Source organism: Quercus robur, chromosome 4, assembly GCF_932294415.1.
Source record: "Quercus robur chromosome 4, dhQueRobu3.1, whole genome shotgun sequence".
Lineage (NCBI taxonomy): Eukaryota > Viridiplantae > Streptophyta > Magnoliopsida > Fagales > Fagaceae > Quercus > Quercus robur.
Window position 1 is genome coordinate 85,265,811 of NC_065537.1, and position 13,859 is coordinate 85,279,669.

Genomic DNA, 13,859 nt, shown 5'->3' on the forward strand with positions numbered 1-13,859 from the left:
TATGAACACTCTCTAACGCACTAAGTAAAACAAAGGAATTCTAACTTGACCGTCGGAGAGCCTTCGGCCGGCACCACACCAGTGCTTCTCTGAAGGATTCTTTTGTTTGTTTCGTCGTGCAGGTTCGATTCGAGCCGCGAGTACGGTGTGACCCATTGGTGACGGTTTTCGACGTCATCAGTTGGCGCCGTCTGTGGGAAGTGCATAACATTCCTAGACAAAAGAGTTACATGGTACTCACGCGCTCGATGGCAACCACTAATGACGTCCACGAAGAAGCCCCTACGACTGCCCTCGAGAGACAGGTCAAGACGCTCGCCGCAGCCGTGGAGCGCCTCACCAAGCGAAACCACGACCTGGTAGAGCAGCTGAATCAAAAGAGTGCGGCGGTGAATAGCCAGGGAGATCAAGAAGGGAACAGTGCGGAGAGGAGAAATAATGACGGACCGCAGGAGAGCAACGCACCGAGCAAACAAGTGCGACGGGACACTAGCATCCCTTCAGTGACGGATACAGCTCCACAACCCATCATCGCGGAAATGCAGGCGATGAAGGAGCAGATGGAAGTGCTGATGAACGCTCTCAAGGGGCGAGTGTCCAGTGACCTTGACGACCTTGTCAACCGGACCGACTCGCCATTTACGGCGTCCGTCAATTCCTTCCCCCTGCCGAGCAAGTTCCGCATGCCGAGTATGGACAGTTATGACGGAATAAGGGACCCTCTCGATCACCTAGAGACCTTCAAAACGCTGATGCACCTTCAGGGAGTGGCAGACGCAATTATGTGTAGGGCATTCCCTACAACCCTGAAGGGCGCGGCGAGGATTTGGTTCAGCCGACTAACACCAAACTCCATCGGCACCTTCAAGGAGCTGAGCGCTCAGTTCACTACACACTTCATTGGAGGACATCGGTACAAGAAATCCACGGCTTGTCTGATGAACATCAAGCAGAGAGAGGAGGAGACGTTACGGGCCTACATATCACGCTTCAATAAAGAAGCGCTCTCGATTGACGAAGCCGACGACAAAATATTGGTGGCCGCGTTCACAAACGGGCTGAAGGGGGGTAAGTTTTTGTTCTCCCTATACAAAAACGACCCAAAGACAATGTCGGAGGTGCTTTACAGGGCCACCAAGTATATGAACGCTGAAGACGCTCTACTAGCAAGAGAAGACAGACCGAAGAAAAGAGACAGACAAGAGGATCCCCGACAGGACCAGGGGCAAAAAAAAGGACGGATGGGAGATCGAAGGGACGAGAGACGTCCAAAACCCATGGGTGGAAGGTTCACAAGTTTCACCCCGTTGACCGCTCCGATAGACCAAGTCCTAATGCAGATTAAGGACGAAGGATCCCTGACGTTTCCGGGAAAGCTGAAGAGTGATCCCAACAAAAGGTCAAGAGACAAATATTGCCGCTTCCACCGTGACCATGGTCACGACACTGCCGATTGTTACGACTTGAAGCAACAAATCGAAAACCTTATCCGACAAGGAAAGCTGAAGAAGTTCGTCAGCAAGGAAAGAATGGATCAACCCCAACAAGAACAACACACCCGTCGAGAAAACGAGCGGCCAAGGCCCCCAATAGGGGACATAAGGATGATAATTGGAGGAACAGCTGCGGCCGGATCGTCCAAAAAGGCTCGCAAAACGTACCTTCGGATGGTACAGAATGTCCAGCTGGCAGGCACGGTACCAAAGATGGCAAGAAGGGAAGGCCCCATTATCGGGTTCTCGGAAGAGGATGCAAGACGCCTACACCATCCACACGACGATGCACTCGTCGTCACCTTGCGGGCAGGCGACTACAACATCCACCGGGTGTTGGTCGACAACGGTAGTTCGGCCGACATCATGTATTATCCGGCATTCCAACAAATGAGGATTGATAGAGAGCTGCTAATACCGACAAACGCCCCGCTCGTTGGTTTCGGGGGGAGTAGGATATTCCCTTTGGGCGCCGTCACGTTATCGGTGACGGTAGGAGACTACCCCCAACAAATCACCAAGGACGTAACATTCTTGGTGGTCGATTGCTCGTCAGCCTACAATGCTATTATTGGACGGCCCACTCTCAACTCGTGGAAGGCGGCAACATCAACATACCACCTGATGATCAAGTTCCCAACGGAGTATGGGGTAGGAGAGCTACGCGGAAGCCAAATTGCCGCGCGAGAATGCTACGTAGCTATGATGGAGGTGGAAGACCAGATCCAGGCCTTGAACATAGAAGAACACCGAACGACGGCAGAACCTACTGAGAAGCTAGAGGAGATAGTTCTCGACAGTTCCAATTCAGATCGAACTACCAGGATCGGAACGCTTGCCAAACCCGCAATCCGTCAAGAGCTCGTAGCTTTCTTGAGGAGCAATAAGGATGTGTTCGCTTGGAGCCATGACGATATGCCAGGAATCGATCCCTCGGTCATGGTACATAAGTTGAATGTGTTGCCCTCGTTCCCACCCGTCCGACAAAAGAAGAGAGTATTCGCCTCGGAACGAGACCAAGCAATAGCGGAAGAGGTCCGCAAACTCCAAGATGCAAGCTTCATCAGGGAAGTCTACTACCCCGATTGGCTGGCGAATGTGGTAATGGTGAAGAAAACGAGTGGCAAATGGCGGATGTGCGTGGACTTCACCGATCTTAACAAAGCATGCCCCAAAGATAGCTATCCCCTTCCAAGGGTCGACATCCTAGTGGACTCGACGGCTCAACACCAATTGCTAAGCTTCATGGATGCTTTCTCGGGTTATAACCAGATCCGCATGCACGAGGACGACCAGGAGAAGACTTCGTTTGTAACCAGTCAAGGTCTCTTCTGTTACAAAGTAATGCCATTCGGTCTGAAGAATGCAGGGGCAACATACCAGAGACTAATGAACAAGATGTTCGCACAGCAAATCGGGAGGAACGTCCAAGTTTATGTCGACGACATGCTGGTGAAGAGCCGGAAGGAGGAAGACCATTTGGAAGATCTCAAGGAAACATTCGGCACACTCCGATCCTACAACATGAAGCTCAATCCAGGAAAGTGCGCGTTTGGTGTAACGGCAGGAAAATTCCTAGGATTCATGGTATCTCAAAGGGGGATTGAAGCTAACCCGGACAAAATCCGAGCCATAATGGAGATGGCCCCCCCGAGAAACGTGAAGGAAGTACAGAGCCTTAACGGCAAGGTAGCGGCATTGAATAGATTCGTGTCGAGAGCGACGGACAAATGTTTACCTTTCTTCCGAACATTGAAAAAGTCATTCGAGTGGACGGACGAGTGTCAACGAGCATTCGAGGAGTTAAAAACCTATCTATCTTCACCACCTCTACTGAGCCCCTCGCAACCAGGTGAAGAGCTCTTCCTCTATTTGGCCGTCTCCACTGTGGCCGTCAGCGCGGCCTTAATCAGAGAGGAGGACAGGGCACAGAAGCCCGTGTACTACGCCAGCCGGGCGCTCCGCGGTGCCGAGGAAAGATACCAACCTATGGAGAAACTCGCTTTTGCGTTGGTCACGGCGGCTCGCAAGCTCAAGCCCTACTTTCAAGCCCATACCGTGAACGTAATGACCGACAAGCCCTTGCGAAGGGCACTAAGTAATCCTGAGGCCGCAGGTCGACTGACGCTGTGGGCAATAGAATTGAGTGAGTTTGACATCAAATACCGTCCACGTGTGGCCATTAAAGGACAAGCTGTAGCCGACTTCATAGCAGAGTTTACGCATGACGCGGACAAGGGGGCGGAAGAACCCCCCCAGTGGAACATCTACACCGACGGATCATCCAATAAGCGAGTTGGAGGAGCCGGCATGATATTGCTGTCACCTGAAGGAGACAAGATTGAATCTATGGTCCGTCTCGACTTCCCCATTACCAACAACGAAGCAGAATACGAAGCGGTAGCAGCAGGACTCGACCTAGTCAAAGCCGCCGGAGCTGAAAGTGTGGTCGTCCATTGCGACTCTCAAGTGGTGACCAATCAAGTAAACGGAGATTACGAATGCAAAGGGGAAAGGTTGAAGAGATATCTTGATCAAGTGAGGGCTAGAGTCGACGGGCTAAAAGCAATATTCGTCCAGATCCCCAGGGGAGACAATGAGCCCGCTGATCGGCTAGCCAAAGCCGCTTCAGCAGAACATATGATAACACCGGGTAATGTGCTTTCCTTTGTTCAAATCTTTCCGCTAATAGACCCCGACAACATGCAGGAGATACGCTCCGAAAGAAACTGGACTACGCAGATAACTTCATACCTAAAGGATGGGATATTGCCTGAAGAGAAGGAGGCAGCGAGAAAGTTAAAAGTCCGAGCGGCAAGGTTCGTCTTGATAAAAGACATTCTTTACAAGAGAGGTTTCTCCCGTCCTTACCTAAGATGTCTCGGGGATGAAGAGGCAGACTACGTGATGAGGGAAGTACACGAAGGAATATGCGGGAATCATTCTGGATCGCGGTCGTTGGTGCACAAACTGCTACGAGCTGGGTATTACTGGCCGACCATGCAAAAGGATGCTGAGTCCTACGTTAAAAGATGCGACAAATGCCAGAGGTTCAGCAATTTTATCGGACAGCCAGCTGAAGAGCTAACCCCCATAACGGCTCCATGGCCGTTCGCTCAGTGGGGACTGGACATCATGGGACCTTTCCCAACGGCGATAAGGCAGCTAAAGTTCTTGGTAGTGGGCATTGACTACTTCACGAAATGGGTAGAAGCGGAAGCCCTGGCCACCATTACAGAAAAGAACATTAGAAGTTTTGTCTGGCGGAACATAGTATGTAGGTTTGGTATTCCTAGAGTCCTTGTCTCAGATAACGGGAGGCAGTTCGATAACGGCCCCTTCCGTGATTTCTGCTCACAGCTAGGAATAAAAAACCACTACTCATCCCCCGCCCATCCTCAGGCTAACGGTTAGGTTGAGGTCACAAACCGATCCCTGCTAAAGATTATCAAGACTCGGCTCGAGGGGGCAAAGGGCATATGGCCAGAAGAACTGCCAAGCATACTGTGGGCATATAGGACAACGGCGAGGACTCCGACAGGAGAGACACCGTTTCGACTGACCTACGGGAGCGAGGCAGTCATCCCAGCGGAAGTTGGGCTCACAAGCTACAGGGTTCACAACCACGACGAGGGAAGGAATGACGAATCCATGAGGCTACAACTGGACCTTATAGATGAGGTCAGGTCGGCAGCAGAACAGAGGATCGCTAGATACCAGGATCGCATGTCCAGACATTTCAACTCCCGGGTCCGACAAAGAAGCTTCCAAGTTGGAGACCTCGTACTCAGGAGGGTCATGGGTACAACTAGAGACCCTACACAGGGAAAACTCGGCCCCAACTGGGAAGGACCTTACAGAGTTACGTCGTGGAAAAGGAAGGGAACATACCACCTGGAGACAGTAGACGGAGAAAAGCTGCCGCATCCGTGGAATGCTGAGCACTTGAGGAAATACTACCAGTGATAACGACACGACAACCAGTTTTTCTTTTAAGACTTTTTGACATTATTAACTTTTCCATCAACTGTTTAACTATTTTTGCTACAATCTTGTCGTGCCTTTTTAAGCCCGGGGGGGCAGGCACTTTTCCTTTACACATTTCTATCAACTTTGATTTTCTACTTGAATGCCGTTACAATTGCCCACAAAGTAACTGAGTTCCACCAAATGTGCGGATGTGGAACATAGGTCCACAAGATGGACGGATACCGAATCAAGTCCGCATGATGGACGGGTAAGCCTACGAGGATTATCACTTCCACAAAGTGGACGGATCACTAAGGTGATGAAATATAAGTCCACAAAGCGGACAGATCACTAAGGTGATGAAATATAAGTCCACAAAGCGGACGGATCACTAAGGTGATGAAATATAAGTCCACAAAGTGGACGGATCACTAAGGTGATGGAATATAGGTCCACAAAGTGGACGGATCACTCAGGTGATGAAATATAAGTCCACAAAGTGGACGGATCACTAAGGTGATGAAATATAAGTCCACAAAGTGGACGGATCACTAAGGTGATGAAACGTTAGTCCACAAAGTGGACGGACGGATCACTACGGTGATGAAACGTAAGTCCACAAAGTGGACGGATCACTAAGGTGATGAAACGTAAGTCCACAAAGTGGACGGATCACTAAGGTGATGAAATATAGGTCCACAAAGTGGACGGATCACTAAGGTGATGAAATATAAGTCCACAAAGTGGACGGACGGATCACTAAGGTGATGAAACGTAAGTCCACAAAGTGGACGGATCACTAAGGTGATGAAATATAAGTCCACAAAGTGGACGGATCACTAAGGTGATGAAATATAAGTCCACAAAGTGGACGGACCACTAAGGTGATGAAAAATGTCCACAAAGTGGACGGATCACTAAGTTGAACATAATTCCACACAGTGGACGGACTATCCCACAGGGATAATAAAAGAGCATGTACGCAAAGTGGACGGACCACTAGCAACGTTAATTTTTATAAGTCCGTTCAAAAGTGTCATACAACACCACAGAATGAACGGATCCTCAATTGTAAGTGCTCAATAAAAAAAAAAATAATAATAAGTCCTCAATACGGACGGACAAACAAAATATTCTCACAAAAAATCCTTCCCCAAGAAGGGAGACGGAGCTTTAGACAAAATACCAAACAATTGTAAAAAGCATATCTGAACATTGAGCAAAAAGCCCCCAAAGGCAAATGTTTAATACAATTAAAAAAGAAGGACGGATTGTTCACAAAATAAAGTACATATGCATCAATCTTTCTTTTCTTCAGTAACCGGGACATCCTTCGACGGGGCGGAATCTCCGTCTCCTTGAGCAGCACCGTCGCCAAAAAGGTCCTCCGTATTTTCTGAGGCGACGGGGAGGGCAGAAGTCTGGGCTTGATCTTCAAGTTTGACCATCGTCAAATCCAGCTCTGGATAAGCCTTCTTGACTTGACGGAGAGAGTCATCAAAGCCTTGAAGGAAGGAGTCCGACAGCTCGCCCAAACAGGTTTCCGAGCATCGATACTCCTCGACGGCTGCCTCTTTCGCCTGACGGATCTCAACTTTGAGTTGTTTGATCTCCGCCTCTTTATTCTCTATGGCCGTCAGCGCAGTGGCCGTCTTCTCCTCCAGCTCCTTCCTCACCTTCTCAGAAAGCTCCAGCTTCCTCTCCATCTTGGACCTCCATTGATGGAGTTGTCCGAGCTCTTCCTCCGTCTGCTCTGCCTTTGCGCGAACCCGGTCCAAGGCACTCTCACGGTTGAGACACCGGTCCAGTAGACCCTTCATCATGACCAAGGACTGCGAGTAGAAAAGAGACCGTCACATAATGTAAATAAAAAAAAGAGAGAAAAAAGAAAAGTATAAAAACTTATTTGACATAGCCAACCTGAGCGACGGCAAAGAGGCCCGTCTCCCCCATGGCCTCCGTCGAATGGTTCCCCAGATCTTCGTAGTCTTCTGCCGTGATGATGGACGACAGCTTCTCCAATGCATACTTGGAGTCGTCACGGAGAAGGGAAGGAGGTCTCTCTTGCTTACCCTCTGGGGCCGTCATCAGTCCTTTACCCGTCCCCTTCTTAGCTGGGGTGACGGTCTTGATACCCTCAGCCATTAAACCAACCACAGGTTCAAGTGAGACCTTTGGTTGCTTGAATGGACGGTCAGATTTTGATGTTGGTTTCCTCTTAGGTGCTGAAGCCGACACCTTAGGAACCACCTCGCCGGATTCCCTCTTCTTGACGGCTTGGGATTTGATCAGGGCTCTCCTTTTTGCGTCCTCCATCTCTGCAAATAATGACGGATGAAATTAAAACAAAATAAAGCTAAGTAAATGGCAAAGTAAAGTCGACGGGCTTACGTCTATGAACGCGCTCGTCGTATCTTATTGCTTCTTGGGTGGGCTCAGGACCGTCGCAGTACCAATGTATGGTCCTCGGATTCACCAACTTAGCCCAAGTCCTTTCCTCCGGCGTAGTCTTCTTGCAAACCTTTTCAAGAAAGCTAAACTCCTCGAGGCTGACTTGAGGGCGCCGTCTACCTGCAAAGAAAAATGATCAAGATATACACATATAACTGGACGGATATGAAAGGCAGTACAAAATTTAGACGGATGCATACGTGTCTGATTTATAACTGCCCAAGTTGTGTCGACGGGCATGTAATCCGTCTCCCCTGGATGGTTCATCCATCTGTCACCCTCCAGGAAGAAGTACCGACTCTTCCAGTCTCTATTTGAGTCTGGGGTCTCAAAGATCACCTTCAACAAGGGGCTCCGACTGGCAAAACTGTACATCCCCCTTGATCCCGAGATCTCGTCTGGACGGTAACAGTGAAGAAATTCACGGACCGTCAACTTCCTTTCCCCGTTTGACATTGCACCGTAAAGAATCTCCATGGCTATGAAGACCCTCCAGGCGTTAGGGGATATCTGGGTGACGGACAACCCCAGATACTGCAAGAGTTCCCTATGAAGCGTAGAAAGCGGGAATCGAAGTCCAGCCTTCAATGCCTGCTCGTACACTCCTACACCGTCTACCCCTTCGTAATAACACTTCTCCGACCCATATGGTAGACGGATGGAGACATAGTCTGGGATTTGGAAGTTGGTCCTGAAGGTACTGAAATGTTTCTCCCTGATGACGGATGTAAACCTATGCACAGTCCACTCTGGCAACATGATGAACTGCCTTAGTCCATCAGCGCCTACGACGGACTCCAGTGGTTGATCCCCGTCATCATCGGAACCCTCTACTTCAACTATCTCCACATCCTCATTTGTTGAGGACGAAGAGGAGGCAGACGGACTCCTATCTTCGCCGGGGCTCTCTTGGTCTTTATGACCGGACGGGTATACATCCTCGTATTCCGTCCCATCACGAACCACCGACTGGTTACTTGACGCACTAGACATTTCCTACAATTGACAATAAAACCTAAGACCGACGGGTTTGAAAGTGTTGACGGGTATGGAAAGCCTAACAACAATGCATGGACGAAAATGTAATTTGACTATTGTAAATTAGAAGCACTTACCGAACTTAGCAGAGGATAGGTGACGGTTGGTGTGATCAGCAAGTATTCGTCCTCGACGGATTGCACTGATAAGGTTGACGGCTTTGCTCTGACAGGGTTGACGGCTTCGCTCTGACAAGTGTTTTCTGAGTGAAAATTGAAAAATGAAAGAGTTAGGCGCCTTATATATATAGGAAGTGCACGGGAGACGAAGCGACGCTTCGATCCTATACAACGACCATTCAGAGAGTGACACGTGGCATGCTTAATAAATGCTGACAACCTGTCAGTACGTACCAACAGATTTGTACCCGCCATGTATCCGTCAACTTGATGATTCTTCCTTTGACGGGTTGATCCAGCTGGGACCGTCGTTCTATTTTGCATGAATCCGTCATAGCCATATGTAAGGACCGTCACCCCACTGATCCTTTGACCTTAAAGGTGACGGATCATTGGGGTGAAGGGGGCAACTGAAGATGATAAATTATTGGGCATGATGGGCTTACCTTAATGGGCCTGACGGATTGGGTCTCTTGGGCCTGCGTATGTATGGTCCCAGCTTTGAAGGCCCATCACTACTGACGCAGCAAGGGCCCATGGTCCGGTAATGAGAATCCTTGCTCACCACGTTTGGAAGAATTGGGAATAGAGTCCCACATTGAAAAGATGTGGGAACCAAAAGGGAAAGTCAACTCCTTATCACTATAAAAGGCGTAATACCCACAGAAATCGAGGTATGCTTTTATGAACACTCTCTAACGCACTAAGTAAAACAAAGGAATTCTAACTTGACCGTCGGAGAGCCTTCGGCCGGCACCACACCGGTGCTTCTCTGAAGGATTCTTTTGTTTGTTTCGTCGTGCAGGTTCGATTCGAGCCGCGAGTACGGTGTGACCCATTGGTGACGGTTTTCGACGTCATCAAAGTCCATCAGCTATGAACTTGTTCTCATCTCAGCCGATCAAAAGCTATGCTTTCTGCTTTCCCACGGTGCTCACCAAAAAGCAAACAAAAAATCTCCAGCAAAAAAATAAAAAAGAAAGGAGAAAATAAAGAAGCCGACGATTTTTTATCGCCGGAGAAACTATGGAAACCGTTACTTTAACTATTCTAACACTAGATCTAGCCGGAAACCGGCGGTCTGGCAGGAGAAGAAGAGGTATGTCACCACGGTGGAGCCATCGGTCTTGAAAAGGTTGAGCTCTGCGGACGATCTGAGAGTGGCGAAGATTGGTCCGGCGATGGAGAAGGTGACGATTTTGAGAAGAGGCGAATCGTTGGACTCAAAGCTTTTTTCTTTTTTCCCCTTTCTTCCTTATTTTTTTGCTGGGGCTTTTTTGTTTGCGTTTGATGATGATATCTATTTATTCTTCAACAGAAGGCACTAATCCTACAATGCCAAGATCTGAAGCCATGGGTTCTCTTGCAGTTGCAGTATAGGAAAAAGAAGGAAGAAGGGGAAAAAAAATTAAGTTTTAACGCCGTTTGTGTGGATTGTTAAACTGGACAGATGTCAAAATTTTAAATAGGTAACCTAATGTATTGTACCTAAGGTACTGTATCTAAGTTTTGTCCATTGAGGAATGCACAGCTGCTAAGGAGTACTGCCAAGATAACTACCATTGGCTCACCTTTCTTATCTGACTTGCCTTCATATCTGAACCATGACCTTTAGGTACTTTGATGAGAGCTATTCTTGTAATATTTGTGTTCTTTCTTCCATTAGACAGAGGATACTTCGTCTTCCAGCAAGATCTATCTTTATCATCATAAACTGCCACAACACACAAGCAATCATTGAGGCATAGCTGTCTGCACGTTGCCTCATCAACTGCAGATCCTTTAAGAAAGTTGTTATCTGAGACCGGCCAGTCTATGTTTGTTAGCTTTACAATTTCATACTCTTTATTTGCTTCCCGTCCATTGTGGCATTTAGTGTGAAATTTGGTTTGCAGCCTGTCCAATAGTCCGATTGGTCCAACGCAGAAAATCCAACAGGGCAAGAGCAAGATGCATGACTATAACACTTTCTTTAGTACGAATGCTGTTGGGTCCGCAGAACCGACCACCATTAGCATAATTAACAAATGCATCACAAATATTATCAGGAATGCCATTTACTTCAGTCCATGATGCGAGACTACTTCCACCACTTGTGGTGTCCTCCTTTCTGAGGTGTTTGTATAATCTGAAGACTCCATCGTGATCAATCCTAGCCATGTGGTAGAATGTTTCATTTGAGCCAGGATTTTCCTTGAAAACGTTGAACCAATTGGTTAATATTGCGTTTTGGACGTACATGTATCCGGCCTCAGTAAAGTTCGACTGTGTTGCCAAGTTTACTGTCCAGCTAGAAAAATAAGCTTTCCCAAGGATTTCAGATGGCATAGATAGAGAATAAAGCACCAGATTTCCATCAGACTGAAAAGCAAGCTGGAAGCGCCCTTTTAGAATAATTTGGGTCAGATTGGTGAGACCTGAGTGTGGTATTCCTGTACAGTGTTTGGCCTGGCAAAATTGTATCAGTAGGCTCTTTGAAGCTCTCCCACATTGGATTATATTGCTCATCTAAAATCACCAAGTTCCCATTATCTAGCATAACAAAGCAACTGGATTTTGATCCATTCCTTTGAGGTTTCCATAACTCTTTGCCAAGAGGGTCATTGAGAACAAACTCTTTGTTGCTAGATAGCTTCAGTGCAGAACCTTGTGGTGCTGGATTATTGCCATTTGCAGACCAAACTATGGTTTTGTCTTTTATTTTATCAAACCAAACTGCAAACAAGAATTGGTTCAGAGTCTTATTGCTTTGAATAGGATGAAATCCAAAGGCAAATTCACCTGAACGCAACTTCCATGGACCAGTTCCTTGCTGTGCAATTAAAGGTGAGTCCAGCAATATATTACAGTCATCTTTGGTGTAGGTGAAAACATCGGGAAGGAGAGGAAGAAGAAGAAGTAAAAGCAAGAGAGAACAAAAATGAGGAAGTGTTGAATTAGCCATTGCAATGGTTATGGCTTATGGGGTTATGATTTAGAAAGAACCCATGGCATCCTTTATATAGAAGGAAACGTTTAGTGGGTTTTAACTTGACTTTTTAAGCAGTTGTTCAAGTCTTGTGATTGAAACTTCGGAGAACCACGGTCATATTTCATGGTCAAGATATTTTTTAATAGACTAACATCAAATTCTTGTGGAAAACGTCTAATTGCAAAGCTGAACCGGAAGCTTCAAGTCCTTGAGCATCATCCTATCCACAATGATACTGAAATCCAGGAGGTACGAGCGTCTTTGAACCGATGGTTAGATGCTGAAAATACAATGTGGCACCAGCACTCACGAAATTTGTGGATCACTGATGGTGATAGGGACACTTCTTTCTTCCATCAGAAAGCATCAAACCAGAAAGATAGAAACTCCATTCGGGGCATTTGTGATGCAACGAGGCAATGGCAGGAGGATAATCACACCACTGAGAACATCATTCTGGATTATTTTGAGACCATCTTCCGCTCCAATGGGCCTATTGATACCTCAGTCCTAGTTGATGCAGTCCAACCTGTGGTCACAGACAAGATGAATACCTTCCTCACTCGGGTTTTCACAGCTGAAGAAGTCCATAAAGCTCTCAAATAGATGCATCCCAAAAAATCTCCTGGTCTTGATGTATGGCCCCTCTCTTTTATCAACACTTTTGGTCTCTTATTGGTGAATGTGTCACCAAAACTGTTCTGGATTTCTTGAACTTGGGTATTATTCCTCCAAATTTTAATGAAACACATATTGTTCTCATTCCAAAGACCAAAAATCCCACGAATATGACTCAATACAGACCGATAAGTCTCTGTAATGTTATTTCTAAACTCACCAACAAAGTCATTGCTAATCGACTGAAGCGCTTCCTACCCCATATTGTATGTGAAAACCAAAGTGCTTTCACATTTGATTGCCTCATCACAGACAATATTATTGTTGCCTTTAAAACTATGCACCACCTTAATCAAAAAAGGAGCGGTAAGATTGGTGAGATGGCCTCAAAGCTAGATATGAGCAAGGCTTTTGATCGTGTTGAATGGGGCTGCCTGGAGAAAATTATGCAGAAAATGGGTTTCAATGATAAGTGGGTGAAACTTATAATGCAATGTATTACCTCTGTTACATACTCCGTCAGGATTAATGGGAAACCCCAAGGTCACATAATCCTGTCTAGGGGTTTGAGACAAGGGGGCCCTAGTTCCCCTTTCTTGTTTCTTTTCTGTGCAGTGGGACTCTCAGCTCTTCTAAATCGATCTGTAGCTGCTGGACAACTTCGGGGTGTATCGGCTTGCCCACTTGGACCAAGAATATCTCATCTATTCTTTGCTGATGATAGCATCATTTTTTGCCGAGCAACACCGGAACAATGCAGCCATCTTGAGCATATTTTAACTATATATGAACAAGCCTCGGGCCAAAAACTAAATAAGGAGAAGATTGCTCTTTCTTTAGCAGAATTACCCCACGGGACACACAAGAAGAGATAAAAATTCGCTTTGGAGTAGAGGTGATTAGATAGCACGAGACTTATTTGGGCCTGCCATCCTTAGTGGGCAGATAAAAAAAATACACCTTCAAGGCTTTAAAGGAGAAGCTGGATAACAAACTCTCAGGTTGGAAAGAGAAGCTATTATCTCAAGCAGGTAAAGAAGTTCTCATCAAGGCAGTTGCACAGGCCATTCCCACATACACAATGAATGTCTTCAAACTTCCAAACTCCCTATGTGATGAATTGGCTGGGATGATTCGAAAATTTTGGAGGGGCCAAAAAGAAGGTAAAAACAAAATGGCATGGCTGAGCTGGGACAAAAT

The 13,859-nt window shown here is 46.9% G+C and overlaps 2 protein-coding genes across 2 annotated transcripts; both read right to left on the reverse strand.

Annotated features, from left to right (window-relative positions):
- Positions 1–6,649: 6,649 nt before the first annotated feature.
- Positions 6,650–8,044, reverse strand: LOC126724127 (uncharacterized). Its single transcript, XM_050428433.1, has 3 exons — positions 7,854–8,044; positions 7,383–7,780; positions 6,650–7,294 (listed from the first exon to the last, which is right to left on the reverse strand). Exons 2-3 carry the CDS (start codon positions 7,776–7,778, stop codon positions 6,761–6,763), a joined length of 930 nt encoding a protein of 309 aa, XP_050284390.1. The 5' UTR covers positions 7,779–7,780; positions 7,854–8,044; the 3' UTR covers positions 6,650–6,760.
- Positions 8,045–11,426: 3,382 nt separating this feature from the next.
- On the reverse strand, positions 11,427–12,014 carry LOC126722822 (G-type lectin S-receptor-like serine/threonine-protein kinase LECRK1). Its single transcript, XM_050425962.1, has one exon. The coding sequence runs from the start codon at positions 12,012–12,014 to the stop codon at positions 11,427–11,429; it is 588 nt and encodes a 195-aa protein (XP_050281919.1).
- Positions 12,015–13,859: the final 1,845 nt, after the last annotated feature.

Excerpts from the sequence above, each read along its gene's own strand:
- LOC126724127 (XM_050428433.1), bottom strand. The coding sequence starts at position 7,778 with ATGGAGGACGCAAAAAGGAGAGCCCTGATCAAATCCCAAGCCGTCAAG. Across the intron at positions 7,295-7,382 it reads GCCTCTTTGCCGTCGCTCAG|TCCTTGGTCATGATGAAGGG; the intron begins GTTGGCTATGTC and ends TTCTACTCGCAG.
- LOC126722822 (XM_050425962.1), bottom strand. The coding sequence starts at position 12,014 with ATGGCTAATTCAACACTTCCTCATTTTTGTTCTCTCTTGCTTTTACTT.